At 45.5% G+C, this 13,676-nt stretch overlaps 1 protein-coding gene across 1 annotated transcript; it reads left to right on the top strand.

Annotated features, from left to right (window-relative positions):
• The first annotated feature begins 3,807 nt into the window (after nucleotides 1-3,807).
• Nucleotides 3,808-5,425, top strand: LRRC10B (leucine rich repeat containing 10B). The gene has a single exon (XM_081837647.1). The coding sequence runs from the start codon at nucleotides 4,478-4,480 to the stop codon at nucleotides 5,366-5,368; it is 891 nt and encodes a 296-aa protein (XP_081693773.1). The 5' UTR covers nucleotides 3,808-4,477; the 3' UTR covers nucleotides 5,369-5,425.
• The last annotated feature ends 8,251 nt before the right edge of the window (nucleotides 5,426-13,676 follow it).

Here is a 13,676-nt window from a genome sequence, read left to right as displayed (position 1 = left end):
CCTTTTTCCATTTCTCACATTTCTCTCTGTGGATGAGTTTTCACTCCTAGTCAATGTTTCATGAGCTGGTGGCACAGGCTGCTCCAACACTGAAAAGAAATACTTCTCTCAAATGTACCACACACGTTGCAGCTTTAAGCTCAGCGTAATGATATCTGGCATCAGATCAGTTTCTCATTGTGCCTTGGAATGTGACAGCATGTCTGATCTCTTCTTCAAACTAGGAGGAAACTGAGATGGTTCTGCCACATACACACCTCAGCATGTTGTTGTCCTAGGACCTAGACAGAACTCTCCTTGAACTTAGTTGGTGCATGGAATGCATTTGCTGCTTGATAATGAAAGAGTTTAATGCAAGCCAAGATGATTTTAAAATGGGGCAAAAGGAATGGCTGGTTTTTGCATGTGTGTATATAGAGTTAAACAGCTAGCATGACTATAGCTTTTAGGACAGCTTTTGGGATGGGAAAAGAAAGCAGTAAAAAAGCAATTTAATTTAAATCCTTAGTTCATTAAGGGTACTATCGGGTTCTTTTTGTGGCCTCATGGTGTGACTGTAATATTGCAAGCAAAGGTTTTCATTAGCCTGATGCCTCTGAGTGCCAATAAAATGTTTCCTTACTTTTAACTTTTTGCTCCAAAACTTTCTCCCAGCCATCCATAGTTTAACTTCTTTGAAATTTTTAGATTGTTATCTGATGCCACCTCTTTCCTAGTGAAGCTATGTGGGGCTAACTCCATTAGAAGCTCGCCTTTAAAAACCATTTCCTTCTGCTATTTGATCATTTCTGGGCTTGGGTTTTGTTTTGCTTTCAACGTCATCCTCTCACTTGTCAGCCAGCACATGACTAGAAGAGTCCTGTACGCGAGGATCATCTCCTCCCTCTTTCATAACCCTGACATCTTCATCTTTGTGTACACCCTGCAGAACTGCACCCTCTTCTAGGCTGTTCTCTTACATATCTAATGTGCTGCCTGAGCCTCCCTCTCTGCTCTCTCCCTCCCACTGAATATCTGTGTTTATATTTCCCCAGATGGATTAGTTGCATTTTCTGAAGATAAGCAGCCCATGCTGTTTCTTGTCTTCAACTTTGAGTGAGTAGGGGGTTCTTGTCCCAAATTGTGTTTTGTTCTACACACTGTGGGTGGGTGGGTGGGGTGGAGTGTCTTCCACATTTGTAGAAGCCTATATAACATATGCTGCTGCTGCTATGTGTGTGTGTGCATACAAGGGGGAGGGGCAGAGGTACAGATCTGGACACACTGGGCCAAAAGGGTTCCCCATTCCACTGTATGTGGTGTACTGGATGACAATGGTGGCAATTTCCTAAAAAATGGGCTACTACTTCATGGTTAGCTATACATAGGAAATATAGAAGCTTCCTTACACTTTGTCCATCTAGCTCAATAGTGTCTACATGGACTGGTGGCAGCATTCCATGGTTGCAGGTAGAAGTATCTCCCAGCCTCATCTGGAGATGCTGGCAATTTAACCTGGGATCCTTGTCATGCAAAGCAGATGCTCTACCACTTAGCCATGGACTCTATTATACTAGAGGGAAGTTTAAAATGGGTATGGATCAGATCTGCAACATCAGCTGGTAACTATGTCTGCAGAAGGCAGAGAAGTCTACATATAGCTCTGGAAAAAGAATCCCCATCACCTTTACAACCATCTGGAGTGAGAATAATTCAGAGCGAGTGTCACTCATGACGATGGAGATATAGATATATGACTGAGGGGGAGTTGGTACTGAAATAACAAGCCTACCAATGGGGATACGTTAATATAGTTCATGGGGAATAAGGCAGTACTGATCTGACTGTGTGCTAAGCAAACTCTGTGTATAGAACTCTGAGGTTCTGATGTGCCTGCAAATAAAGTTAATGAAAAAACAATTGCTCATTTTTATGGGAGCTAGACCAGGATCTGAAAGAGCCTTATTTTTCTCATCCTCTGAATGTGCATTTATCATAAATGTTAGCCTCTATTTTATGGATGGGATTTGTAATTTATGCATTTTAGGCAGGTGCAGGAATTCTTTTCTACACACTGTGGCTATGGCCACATATTTACTCCTATAACTCATGTTTAAACATGCTCTTTAATATGAGTGTTTCTGTATCTTAAAGTTTACTTCAAGGGCAGAAGGCTGATTTAGGGTGTAGATTTAGGGTGCTTTGCTAGTCTATGCACCAGATTAGAAACCAGTGGCATGTAAGGGAGCAAATCTATATTATTATTTTTGAAGTCATGCATAGGGATACTTTTCACACGATAATCAGTTCTATGTGGCAGCTTAGAAATTTGAAGTCACCAAGATTCCTGAAGCAAGTTCTCCTAACTTAAATAGCCAGTCTTTGGCTGCCTGAATGTAAATGTTTAGCTCTTGGTTCACAGACTTACTTCTGTGTGTTAACTGAATGAAATCTAGTGTTTTCTATACTAAAAACTGATTTTATATAACCAGAGGCCAGAGTCTTCATACAACTGTTGTACCTTTTAATGGTTTGCCTCCTAACCTGATACTGTATTTGTTGCACTGACTTCCAGCAGCAGATGCGACGAACTGACGTAATACGACAATCAGTGCCAAATGCGCACAAGAAGTCTGTGTGGATTCGCTTTTTATAGATTGTTGAAGTACTCAAAAAGCTACTTTTGCCAGCAGTGCCTTGAAAACCAGCTCATGCGGAGTTCTGCATCTACTCTTGTGGCTTTTGCACCACAACTTCGGCACATGGCACCACAGCTGCAAATCACTGTGGATACCATCCAGCAAGCAGCTGTGACAATGGGCCTTCAGTTTCTCAGCTGTAAAATGTGGAGAGCAATCTTTCGGTTGTTACAAGGATCAAGCTCTTTAAAAAAGAGTAAGTCTGATAAGTCTGCTTACTCAAAAGTAAGCCTCAGTGGACACAATGGGGCTTGCTCCCATGTGACTGGGTGCTGTTAGTTTCCAACCAACAGATGCTACCCTGCAGTATTAACACTCGTGTGTGCCTTCTCTTTAGGGAATCTGTGGCAGCAACATTACTGGGAAGCCTTTTCGCTTCGCAGTGTGGACTTTGGGTGCTGAGGGGAAATCGACCGTCGTCCTCACTGTGGTGGTTGCTGCTGCTGCTTCCCACTCCCGCCCTTTTGCAGCCCCTCGTCACATGGGCGTAGCCAGGGGGGCGCAGCTGCAGCTGATAATAAAAATACCAACTGCCTCGCAGATAACTCTGCTCCCGCACTAACATAAAGCCTGCTCCCCCTCATAAATCTGGCTACGCCCATGCCTCGTCCTCTCTCACTCGGGACTCTCCTTCTGGGCTTCTGTACCTTCCGGGCGCCACACGCAGAAATGGACCTCGGCCGGGGGGGGGGGCGGGCAAATCTCCTCCACGTCCCTGCATCTCCTAGTCGCGGGTGGGGGCGGGGCGGGGGTCGAAGCAACGACCAACCTGCACCTGTTGAAATTGCCACCTGTTAGCGCAGCAGTTTAAAGGGGCGGGAGCCACGTGGTGAGGCGGCGCTGTCTATGGCGGAGGCGAGTGGGGCTTGTAGGGCGTGGAGAGGAGGGAGCCGAAGGGGGCGAGTAGCCGGGACGAGGCTGCCGCCGCTGCGGGCGAGCGAGGGGCGGGGTTGCCACCCCGGCAGCCGTTAAAGGAGCCCTCGCGCGAACGCCTCCCTCCTCCCTTTAGAAGACGGAGCCACGAGGGCAGGGGCCACGAGGCGTGGCTTCTCGCCGCCGCCCCCCCCCCCGCCCTCACAGCTCAGTTAGCCGGATTGGTTTAAAAAACTCCTCCACTCTTCGCAGGCTGTGTGTCGCGGGAAGGGGGGCGGCGGCGGCGAACGAGCGCGTAGTCCCGCCCCGTCCGAAGCGTCGGGCTCTGCCATAGGCGGGCGATCCCGCGTGGAGGTTTCCATGGCGACGAGTCGCTAGGCGCCGGGCTCGTGTGTGTGGGAGCCGAGCTCAGACCTAGCAGGGAGCCCCGGAGCGAGAAGCCGGGAGGGCCGAGGTCAGCGCCTGTCTGGACGGACGCGCGACGGGGCCACGCGAGCGGGGTCCCTGCTGAGGGCTGGAGCGGCTGCTCGGTCCCGGTCGCCCTCGAGGAGGGAAAGGTGGGCTGCGAGAAGAGGCGGCAAGCAAGCGAGCAGCTCTGGAGCGGGAGTTTCGTCCGCCCCACGCGCCAAGAAGCTCCTCTCCCGCCCTCGAGGTCCCAGGAGCGCAGGGGGCCGCCACCAGACTCCGGAGGAGGCCCAGCTCGGAGGGCAGGGAAGGTGTTCTGAGGGACCAGGAGCAGCAGGAGGTGGCGGCGGCAGCATCAGTTCCAGCCCTGGCAGGGAGAACCATCATCCAGCGAGCCCTGGTCCTAACCCCGGCAGGCCAGCCTGGTGGTGGGCAGGGACCTCGGTGGTTGCCATGTCTCCTTGGAGCCCACCGGGCAGAGGTGGTGGCCTTAGTCCTGCTGGCAGCAGCCTGCCTTGGCTATGAGGATGGGCAGTGGCGGGTCCTCGGGGAGGGAGGAGCGGCTGCCCTCAGCTGCCGAAGAGCAGCTGAGCGGCGGGGATCAGATGCTGGAGCTCTCGGGGCGCCACTTGAAGAAACTGCCCTTGCCAGTCTGTGCCCTGGGCACCCTGCAGAAGCTGTACATCAGTGGCACGGGGATAACGGAGCTGCCTGAGGAGATCGAAGGGCTGCAGGAGCTGCGTATCCTGGCCCTGGACTTCAACAAGCTGGAGGAAGTGCCGGAGGCCCTGTGTCGCCTGCCCAACCTGACCCGCCTCTATCTGGGCAGCAACCGCCTCTTTGGGCTTCCCGCAGAATTCTGCCAGCTTACCACTCTCCGTTGCCTGTGGATCGAGAGCAACTACTTGTACCACTTCCCTCGGGTTCTGCTTCAGATGCCTTGGCTGCAGTCCCTGCAGATGGGAGACAACCGGCTCAAAACACTGCCCAACGGCCTGCCACGCATGAGGGGACTTCGTGGGCTCTGGCTGTATGGGAACCGCTTTGAGGAGTTCCCCAACTCTTTGCTCCGCATGACGCAGCTTCACATCCTCGACCTTGACCGCAACAAGCTGACTGAATTCCCTGACCTGAGCCACCTGCGGAGGCTTCGGCTCTTCTCCTACGACCACAATCCAGTGGAAGCACCACCCAATGTGGCTGACACAGTGCTGGTAGTGGGCGAAGGGGCTCAGGAGTTTCTGGAGGCTAGGGAGGAACGTCTCCAGGCCCTTCGGGAGCAGGAAGAAGAAGAAGAGCAGGAGGAGAATGAGTCTGAAGTTCTGCAGGCCCAGATGAAAAATGACTCCTCCATGTTGGATGATGGAGAGGGAAGTTACTGTGCCCAGGAATGTTCTCCAGAGGAGACATGAAAGGCTACAACAATTAATATGGCTGCTGCTGTAAAAATAAAAATCTGATGGATGTTGGTAGGCTTTTGGCTCTACTGCTTGACAGGGTATTAGGAGCTGGGCATGCACTAGGCTCAGGAGGAGCCACCATCTCTGAGGCAGGTTGATGGGACCTTGGTGATCCCTTGTAAAGAACACATGACAGCAACTCATCAGAAGGCTTGCTGTTTTTTTTCTATGTGGAGCCATGCTTGACCCTAGCCCATATAGCTGTAATGCACTATGGGTAACTTGTAAGCACCATAGGAAAAATTATTCTCATGATGGATCATTTCCTTGCATCAAATCTTTGAAATGCTAGCCCTTTTGACCCTCGCTCAAGATATAGGCAATGGTCACATCCTGGTGGAAAAGTACAGCCTGCCTCTCTCTGGGCAGTAATCACCTCCTTGGGCTTCCTGCAAAATTCTGCCAGCTGAAGACTTGAAGTGACTTTCCTGTGCTGCTCTGAGAGTCTGGTGTATCTTTGGGCGATTCCTTTCTGGTTGTCTGGTATGCTACAATGAGTCTCGACAAGTCAGGATAAAGCCATCTTGTTCTCTCCCCTTCCTTCCTATTCTTACCCACCTTGAACTCTGAGCCCCGGAGGGCTACAGAGTTGAGTGTGTGAATGTAACATCTTCTTTCATCCCAGGATTTTTTATCCTACTACTGGAATTAGACTTGGAGAGAGAAACGTCCTTTGGACTGCTCCGTCCAGCTGTCAGGTTTGAGAAGAAGCTCATGCGAAAGCTTTGTTTGTGCAGAGAGCTCCCGGTCCAGGAAAGAGCTTTGCCTCCAGTCTTTGTATGGTGGGAAAGGAGCCTTGTGCCTTGCCCTGCTGCTTTTCCTGACTTTTTATTCCCTTAAAAGGGCACAGAAGCAAAACTGGTATGACCTGGGCCACTGCAGACTTCTTGTGGGTCTTGGGTGGATGGGTGGCAGCCACAGGACTTTCCCCCCATCTCGGAAGGTGGCAGGTTCATTCTTGTGGGGGCTGTCGGGCTAGATTTGTATTAAATCTAAGCAATAAAAGCATGTTTAAGAAGGGAGTAAGAAAGGAGGAATGTGGGGAGGGGGGCACAAATTCTCAGGGAGGTTTCTCCAAAAGCAGGAGACCAAAGCTCTTGGGCGGCATCAGGGGCTATTTTTAAAGAGTATTGTAAACAAAATTATAACACCTGGTGAAAGGAAGCAATGTTCTCAGGCATTCATGTTGAGATATATATGTATATAAACGTCTTTTTCCTCTGCCTGTTTCAGCACTCCACTCATTTTTGCACTTCTCTTTCTGTCTCCCTGATACCTCTTTGCTTCTGACCCCCTCCCGCTGTTCTCCTCCCCTCCATTGCTCTCCACTGTTTTTTTCCTTCCTCTCTCCTCCAGCACACACCTCTTCGTCAGCTGTCTTCAGTCCCTCTCTGGACCAATTCCACTATGTTCAGCCTCAATCTCAATATCTCTGTTGGCATGGCATGGCTATCCAAGCATTGCCAAAGTTAACATCTTTGTCTTGGAATGAATTTCAAAGAAGCAATGCTATGCTTCTAATTTTATTACAGTTTATTTCTCTTCCATTGGCTGACTGCCACAAAACATTGTGCTACTTATGCCATCTCTTTTCTTTCCCTATATACCGCCCCCACACCCAGTTTTGAAGTTTCTGATGGAGTGGGGGAAGGATTCCTCTTCTGTGGAATGTTGTGCAAAGAGACTGAATGCAAAATATCTGTGTCACTTTGGGGTTGGTTTCTGAGAGGTGATTCATATAAAATGTTTTCACACTCTTTATCAGTTCAGCCACATGATCAACCTAACTCACGCCTTTAAATAAATCTATTACCCTAGATCTGTGGTTACACACCTGGGAATGTCATGTGCAGAGTTTCCACCTGACAGCTAATATGGTGTTGTCTACAATTGAACTCCACTGAACTACTGGCAATTATTGTCAGAATCCACTTCCATTTTTAGCATCGTACAGTTAACTGCAGCATGCTGATTGTGTGAATAGGCTTCTGCCTGAACTCTTGGTTTGCATAGTGTCTTGACGAACTGCAAAGTTGGCAGGAACCAATTTGAGCTTTATGCATTCTATTCCAATTAGGTCAGTGTTTCCTAAACTTTTTTGTTTCTCATTAAGAGTCTCAGCAGTTGTCTTGTTTTTATTGGGGTAACACCTTTGATTATTCTCGCTGAGAAATAATTACTAACAAGCTTGCAGTGCTGAATTACCCCCATCACAACATCTGATGGGAAGTGTTTGTGTGGCACAGATGACTTTTGAGAATGAAAGGCCCTGTTGTTAGCTTGATTTTAATTTATGTCCTTTTAGCTAATAATTTTCCTTTCTAAGATGTTATACAGTTTTCTAAAAGTCGAAATAAGTCCTTAATGTCATATGTCACACATCTCCTTTGGTATTAAGGACACTCCACCTTTGACAAAGTTATCCTTGGTAGCCAAGCCGTAAGGGCTATGGGAAGGTGCAATGGGGAAAGGTGCAACAGCTTTACTAATAATGTGGTGTGGCCCATACAGTGAAGAACAACTGAGTATTTATAGTACAACAAAATGGCAAGAAAGGGATGATATTCTGATGACTAAATGTTATTGGGGTTTATTTGTATGTTTGGTTACATCCATACTAGTTTTATTTAAAGGTGCTGAAGTATTGCCTTTCTGAAATTAGCTGGAAACAGAATTAAAGTGGTAATTATACCTCATACTAACTATAGCACTATATTAATTGCAAAGCCCATCCCTATGATAATGTTCCAAATATCTAAGATATTTACTCAGAAGTAAGTCCTATTATGCAAAGATCCCATGTGACTTTAATTAGAAGCTTCCACTTTGTAGTTTAAATCTCCAGTTTCTTTATGTTTTTTTATGAGCCTTGGCTTTGCTGACGAATGACTCCTTAATCAGTCAGTGCCTTTCCTCCAACAGGCCTGGGGTTTTCCTCTATTCTTTCTTTCTTTCTTTCTTTCTTTCTTTCTTTCTTTCTTTCATAGAGCTGTTTTGCAATTAAAAAAGTAAAAGAAATATTAAGGGGAGGAAAACAGTATCTAAAATGCCCACTGGTGGGGAGCAGGAACTGATTTAATTAAAGGGCAAATGAATCAATAATGCCCAGACCATATTGAACAGTAAGCAATTAGAGGCAAAACCTGCAAGGAAGAAGTTTCTAATTAAAAGCACAATGGTGTGAGAAGTCTCAATAGAGCTGTGCTTGCTGAAAGAAAGCTAGTGTTAAGTTCTTTTATTATCCTTTTTCTAAATGAAGAGAATCACCACAAATCAGGTCTGGAGGAAACAGACAACACAAGAGAAGTAGAATGCATCATCTGGATCATGGGTGGGCAAACTAAGGCCCGGGGGCCGGATCTGGCCCAATCACCTTCTAAATCCAGCCCGCAGACAGTCCGGGAATCAGTGTATTTTTACATGAGTAGAATGTGTCCTTTTATGTAAAATGCATCTCTGGGTTATTTGTGAGGCCGGTCTGGTGTTTTTACATGAGTAGAATGTGTGCTTTTATTTAAAATGCATCTCTGGGTTATTTGTGGGGCATAGGAATTCGTTCATTATTTCCCCCCCTCAAAATATAGTCCAGCCCCCCACAAGATCTGAGGGACAGTGGACCGGCCCTCTGCTGAAAAAGTTTGCTGACCTCTGATCTGGATCATTGGTAAAAAGTGAATGAATGATGGCAGTTCCAGACTTAATGGCTAGTGTGCACTTGAGGCACTTAAAAATATTAAACCCTTTAACCCAAGTACAGTTTTTGAAACTATTGTTGCTTACTGTCCCTGGCCACTCAAAGCCAAGTGAAATCAAAATGTTTTACACTGCTTTGAGAGGATGCTTGCTCAGACTCCCTTAAGTTTTCAGGGGTGTTCCACAGACAAAGGGCAACCACTAAGAACACCTCTCTGTGAGTGCTGTGAATGTTAAACTTGAGAGGGTGCTTCCAAATATTATTGGAGCTTACAATGAAGCAGAGGGACGGAGGCCGTTGGTCAGGTATGTTTGGCCCAGTTTGTTTAGGGCTTCATAAGTCCCAACACATTAACAGTGTGATCCTGCACATGCCTACCTGGAAATAAACCCCACTTGAATTCAGTGGAACTTACTCCCTGGAAAGTGTATATAGGACTGCAGCCTAAATTTAGCCAGTAAGGCAGTAAAGAGCCAGTGCTGATGGTCTATCATGGGTGTCATATTCTTCTTGTGACCTTCAGAAAGTGAGAAGTGATGTTTTGTACCAGTTGACATATCTGTGCTACTTTTGAGGGGCTTACCCACAGAAAACATAGCCACCTAACGTAGAAATTGTTACCGTAAGTATTAATTCTGAGCTGATCTTAAAAGAAAAGTCTGCAATAAAGTTTAAGGCAAGGATTCACTTGAGTGTCTACATTTGGATAAATAAATCCAGGAGCACCTGAAGACAGTGAGCCTGATAGTACGGAGTGTGCTCAGAGTGTCAAATTCTGTCCAAGTCACATGATCCTCCAGCCTTTATTACGTCAATCATGCTGGACATAATTACCATCATTTCACCTCTCACTCAGCTCCCTAAATTGAAGAAATTAAAAAGATAGAACTTGTATGCCATCTTTCCAAGAAATGCCCAGGGTAACTACACGCAACTTTGAACTACACGCAACTTTGCTCATAAGGCAAAAACTGTTCAGCCCTGGCAGCATGTATTCTTGGCAGGGTGAATGTCAGAGCTGGATTATTCAGAGAGCTGGATTGAGAGTTGGGGTGACATGGTAGCCAGAGAGCTAGGAATTGGGTGAAATCACTAGGTGGCCAGAGGCAGGCAAGCTACGTTCTCTCAGCTTAATAACAGGGGGAAAAATAGCACTACCTCTATTTTTCAAGACCATAATAAAAATTATATCATGATGATAATAATATAATAATGAATATATTTATTGTTTATTGTTTATTCCCCCAATGCACAAAGTGCTTACAATAGTGATAAAGAATAATAAAGCACATGTAAATAAAAATAATGCATGACAAGTGCTTTTAACATTTTGACAGTGCTATATCCATTTTAATTGATGCAGTTACTATTCCTTTAATGACCTTGAGACCCTCTTCAGCCTTGCTGTGCAGCAGCAAGTAGAGGCAATTTCAAAGGCTCCCCAAAAGTGCTCCAGCGCGGACTTGCATTTCATGTTGTGGAATAACATTGCTTTGGTTACAAACAAAGCTATTGTTTTATATTGCCTTGAGATCTGGAGTTCTTTGTTTGGGATGGAGGTACCACTGAGTCCTTGTGAGAAGCTGTGGCCAAACAATGTTGTGAGCGGCCAGAGAAATGTTTTCATTTTAAATTAGTTGGTTTGGGCATTTTAGGGAAGATTTATTCCTGAACTGTTTTTCCAGGCTCATTCTTTCACAGAGGCATTTTCTTTGTATCCAGAAATATTGATGCAGCTGCTAGAGATTACTCAATCCCTCCTAACTGCAAAATACTGGTTCCCATTGCTTGATGCCTTGCAGGTACTGAAGTGCTTTTTATTCTGTGGGAATACTGGGAATTGCAGAATTCACAGGGCCTTGAACTCTCAAGTTCATGTTATCTGTGCCTAGCATTCAAGAGTTATTAAGCCAGAAATGAGGCAGTCAAGCCCTCCCCCGACTCTGTTAGAAGTTTGTGTAATTTTATTTTTTTAAAATCAGTGGGAGAATGCTAAAATAACACTTCCTGGCTTTTGCATCCCTAGGTTCACTTTATTTTTAGATCTCCCGCTCTCGCCCTTCCTCTTCCTTCTCTTCTTCCTCTCCCCAGTATTTTTCATAGTTTTGGGGTGCTTTTTTCCTCCACCCCCAAGCTTAAAGAACCTTTCAGAATCATGCACATTCCAGCTGGTGAGGCATTGGAATGAAAAGCACATATTGGGAAGCTTATTATAAATTCTGAAGTTGGCAGCACTTCTGCTGTGTTTATTCAGTAGAATTCGCACTTAGTCGTGGCTCTTTGAGAGTCCTGGGTTTTGATCTTTGTTGTCTTGACACGGCATTGTTTTGGCAGCACAGATCTTTTCCTCTAGCTTGTGTGAACCTTTGGAATGCACTGTACTGGATGTTAACGTGACTAAGTAGCTCATGTAGAAGTCTGTAGGAATCCATGTTGGAGTCTCCGCATCTCATTCCAGGATGACTCACTTTTGCTGTCATTATGCCCACCCTCTTTTCTCTCTCTTTCAGCAATATTATCTCTTTTCTTTTTCAATCCCCTATCTTGTCCCTCCTTCTACTAAATTCTGTCAAAGATTGTTACACCTTCATGATCATGCATGACTAGGTGTTGTACTGCACAGAGTGGCCTCCTCAGTATATTCTTTGTCTCAGAGCTGGGCCATCCAGCCACTGTTAAAAGTATTGCTATTTTCCCCCTGCCTTTCCTTTGTGCTCTTGTACCCCTTCTCTGTACTGTGTTTGACTGAGCCATGTTTCCGCTGTCCCTACAGGGTGTACCCATGACTTTTTTCCAGCTAGAACTCGCCAGAACTTAGTTCCGGCACCTCTCAGGTTGGCGCCATTGCCATTCTAATAGAACAAGGGAGGCGTTCATGGTGAGCTCCAGCACTTCTTTTTCTAGAAAAATAGTACTGGGTGTACCCCTCTTCCCATTCTGTTTAGTGTAGAAATACCTCAGGGGGAGCCATGAAGATATGACACCTCAGCTATGCATGCTCACTAAAGGTCAGGCTTTATAATTATGTTTAAGACTCTTACAATGACAAGGTATGTGTGCTTAGGTATAGTTGAGAGTGTGCTGCATACAAAACCCAAAGAGATAGAGTATGTGTTAAAGTGTGGGGCATAACTTGTCTCTTGCAACTTTTGAGAGCTATGTTGTTTTCTTTCTGAGTGAAACTGGGGGCCATTTTCCCCACTCCTTGTTCAAAAATGGATAGGGCTGCCATGGGTCCCATAGAATTGCTTTGGTGGCTAGATCTGGCCTCTCTTCTACCACGTGATCATCCTTTGTACTTATGATCCTAATTCTGAGATGAACGTAAAGGATATGCATTTTACCTCATGAACTTGTTTTTTAAAAACACATGCAGCAGAAGACTGAAGTCTAGATAGACTTCAGCAGGCTTTGTTCCAGGATAACTGATTATGTACCCAAGCCCAAAAGGAACTCTAATTAGTTAGATCATAGATAGCTTTGCTACTGTCAGATTGTGGGATTCAGATCTTACCAATCTTAAACTGGTTGTGTATCTGAACATCTTGAACCATCAGCACTGGCTTTATTGTTAATAATAATAATAATAATAATAATAATGATGAAACAGGGAAATGTTCTTTGATCACTGGCATGATATGCTTTGTATCTTGTTTTAGTATCAATGCATCTGTTTCCATCTGTGCTTTCTGACTGCGCTCCCAAGGCTACCAAGTGGAAAGGAAGTCTTTGAGAAAAAGCATGGTTTGGAAGGGCTCTGGGTAAACAAGACTACCAAGATGATGGAAAGAGAGGAAGGTATACTCCTCCTTTCAAGAAAACCCTTTTTTTAGGAGGGGGAAGTTGGCAATGTAAAGTGAATTGAGTATTTTAAGCTATGCTAAATGTAATATAATGATACAAAATGACCATGATGGCTCTTTGCAAGGAAGGAGTATAAACAGGAACATCTTTCAGATGCCACAGCTCTGTTGAAGTCAGTGGACCATCTGTGCCCAGCTATCAGAGAAAGGCGCGTAAGCCTCTTGCAGTTCTGTTTCAAAGGCTCATCTAACTTGGAGGTTCAAAGTAGAGGCATCCTATCTTTTATCTGGAGGTGACATTGGGTAGTTGGTTTAGGATGTATTGCCATAGTGATCCACAAATGTCTACATTAAGCTTCATAAGATTTCGGCAATATCCTAAATTGATTCACTGTCTCATTTAGCCAGAATTGTCTGTTCTTGACAATTTTTGCTCTCCTGTTTCTCAAGCAGACTTTCCCAGCCAAGCTGGAGTTGGGCAAAATGGAGATGAGCAATTGAGCATTGTTACATGTTGTGGTGTGATAGTTTGCATCACCCCTCCTGCACCCAATTTTCCTACTGTAATCACTGGTCAAACACATTCAAAAAGTCAGGTTTCCCTGTAGAAAAATACTCTTGCTTCTTCAGGGAAGGTATGCAGATGCTCTAGCTCATAGTCAACATGGATCTTATTTTTCCATGTGGACTTTTTTTTACACATTTGCCCACACAAGGGTGCTTTCATTTGAAGTTGTACCTCAATGTTTTCCCATCCATACTG

Source organism: Podarcis erhardii, assembly GCF_964252035.2.
Source record: "Podarcis erhardii genome assembly, chromosome: 1".
In the NCBI taxonomy this organism is placed as follows: Eukaryota; Metazoa; Chordata; class Lepidosauria; order Squamata; family Lacertidae; genus Podarcis; species Podarcis erhardii.
Note: the sequence above shows the minus strand (reverse complement) of the source record. Positions and strands in the feature narration are given on the sequence as shown.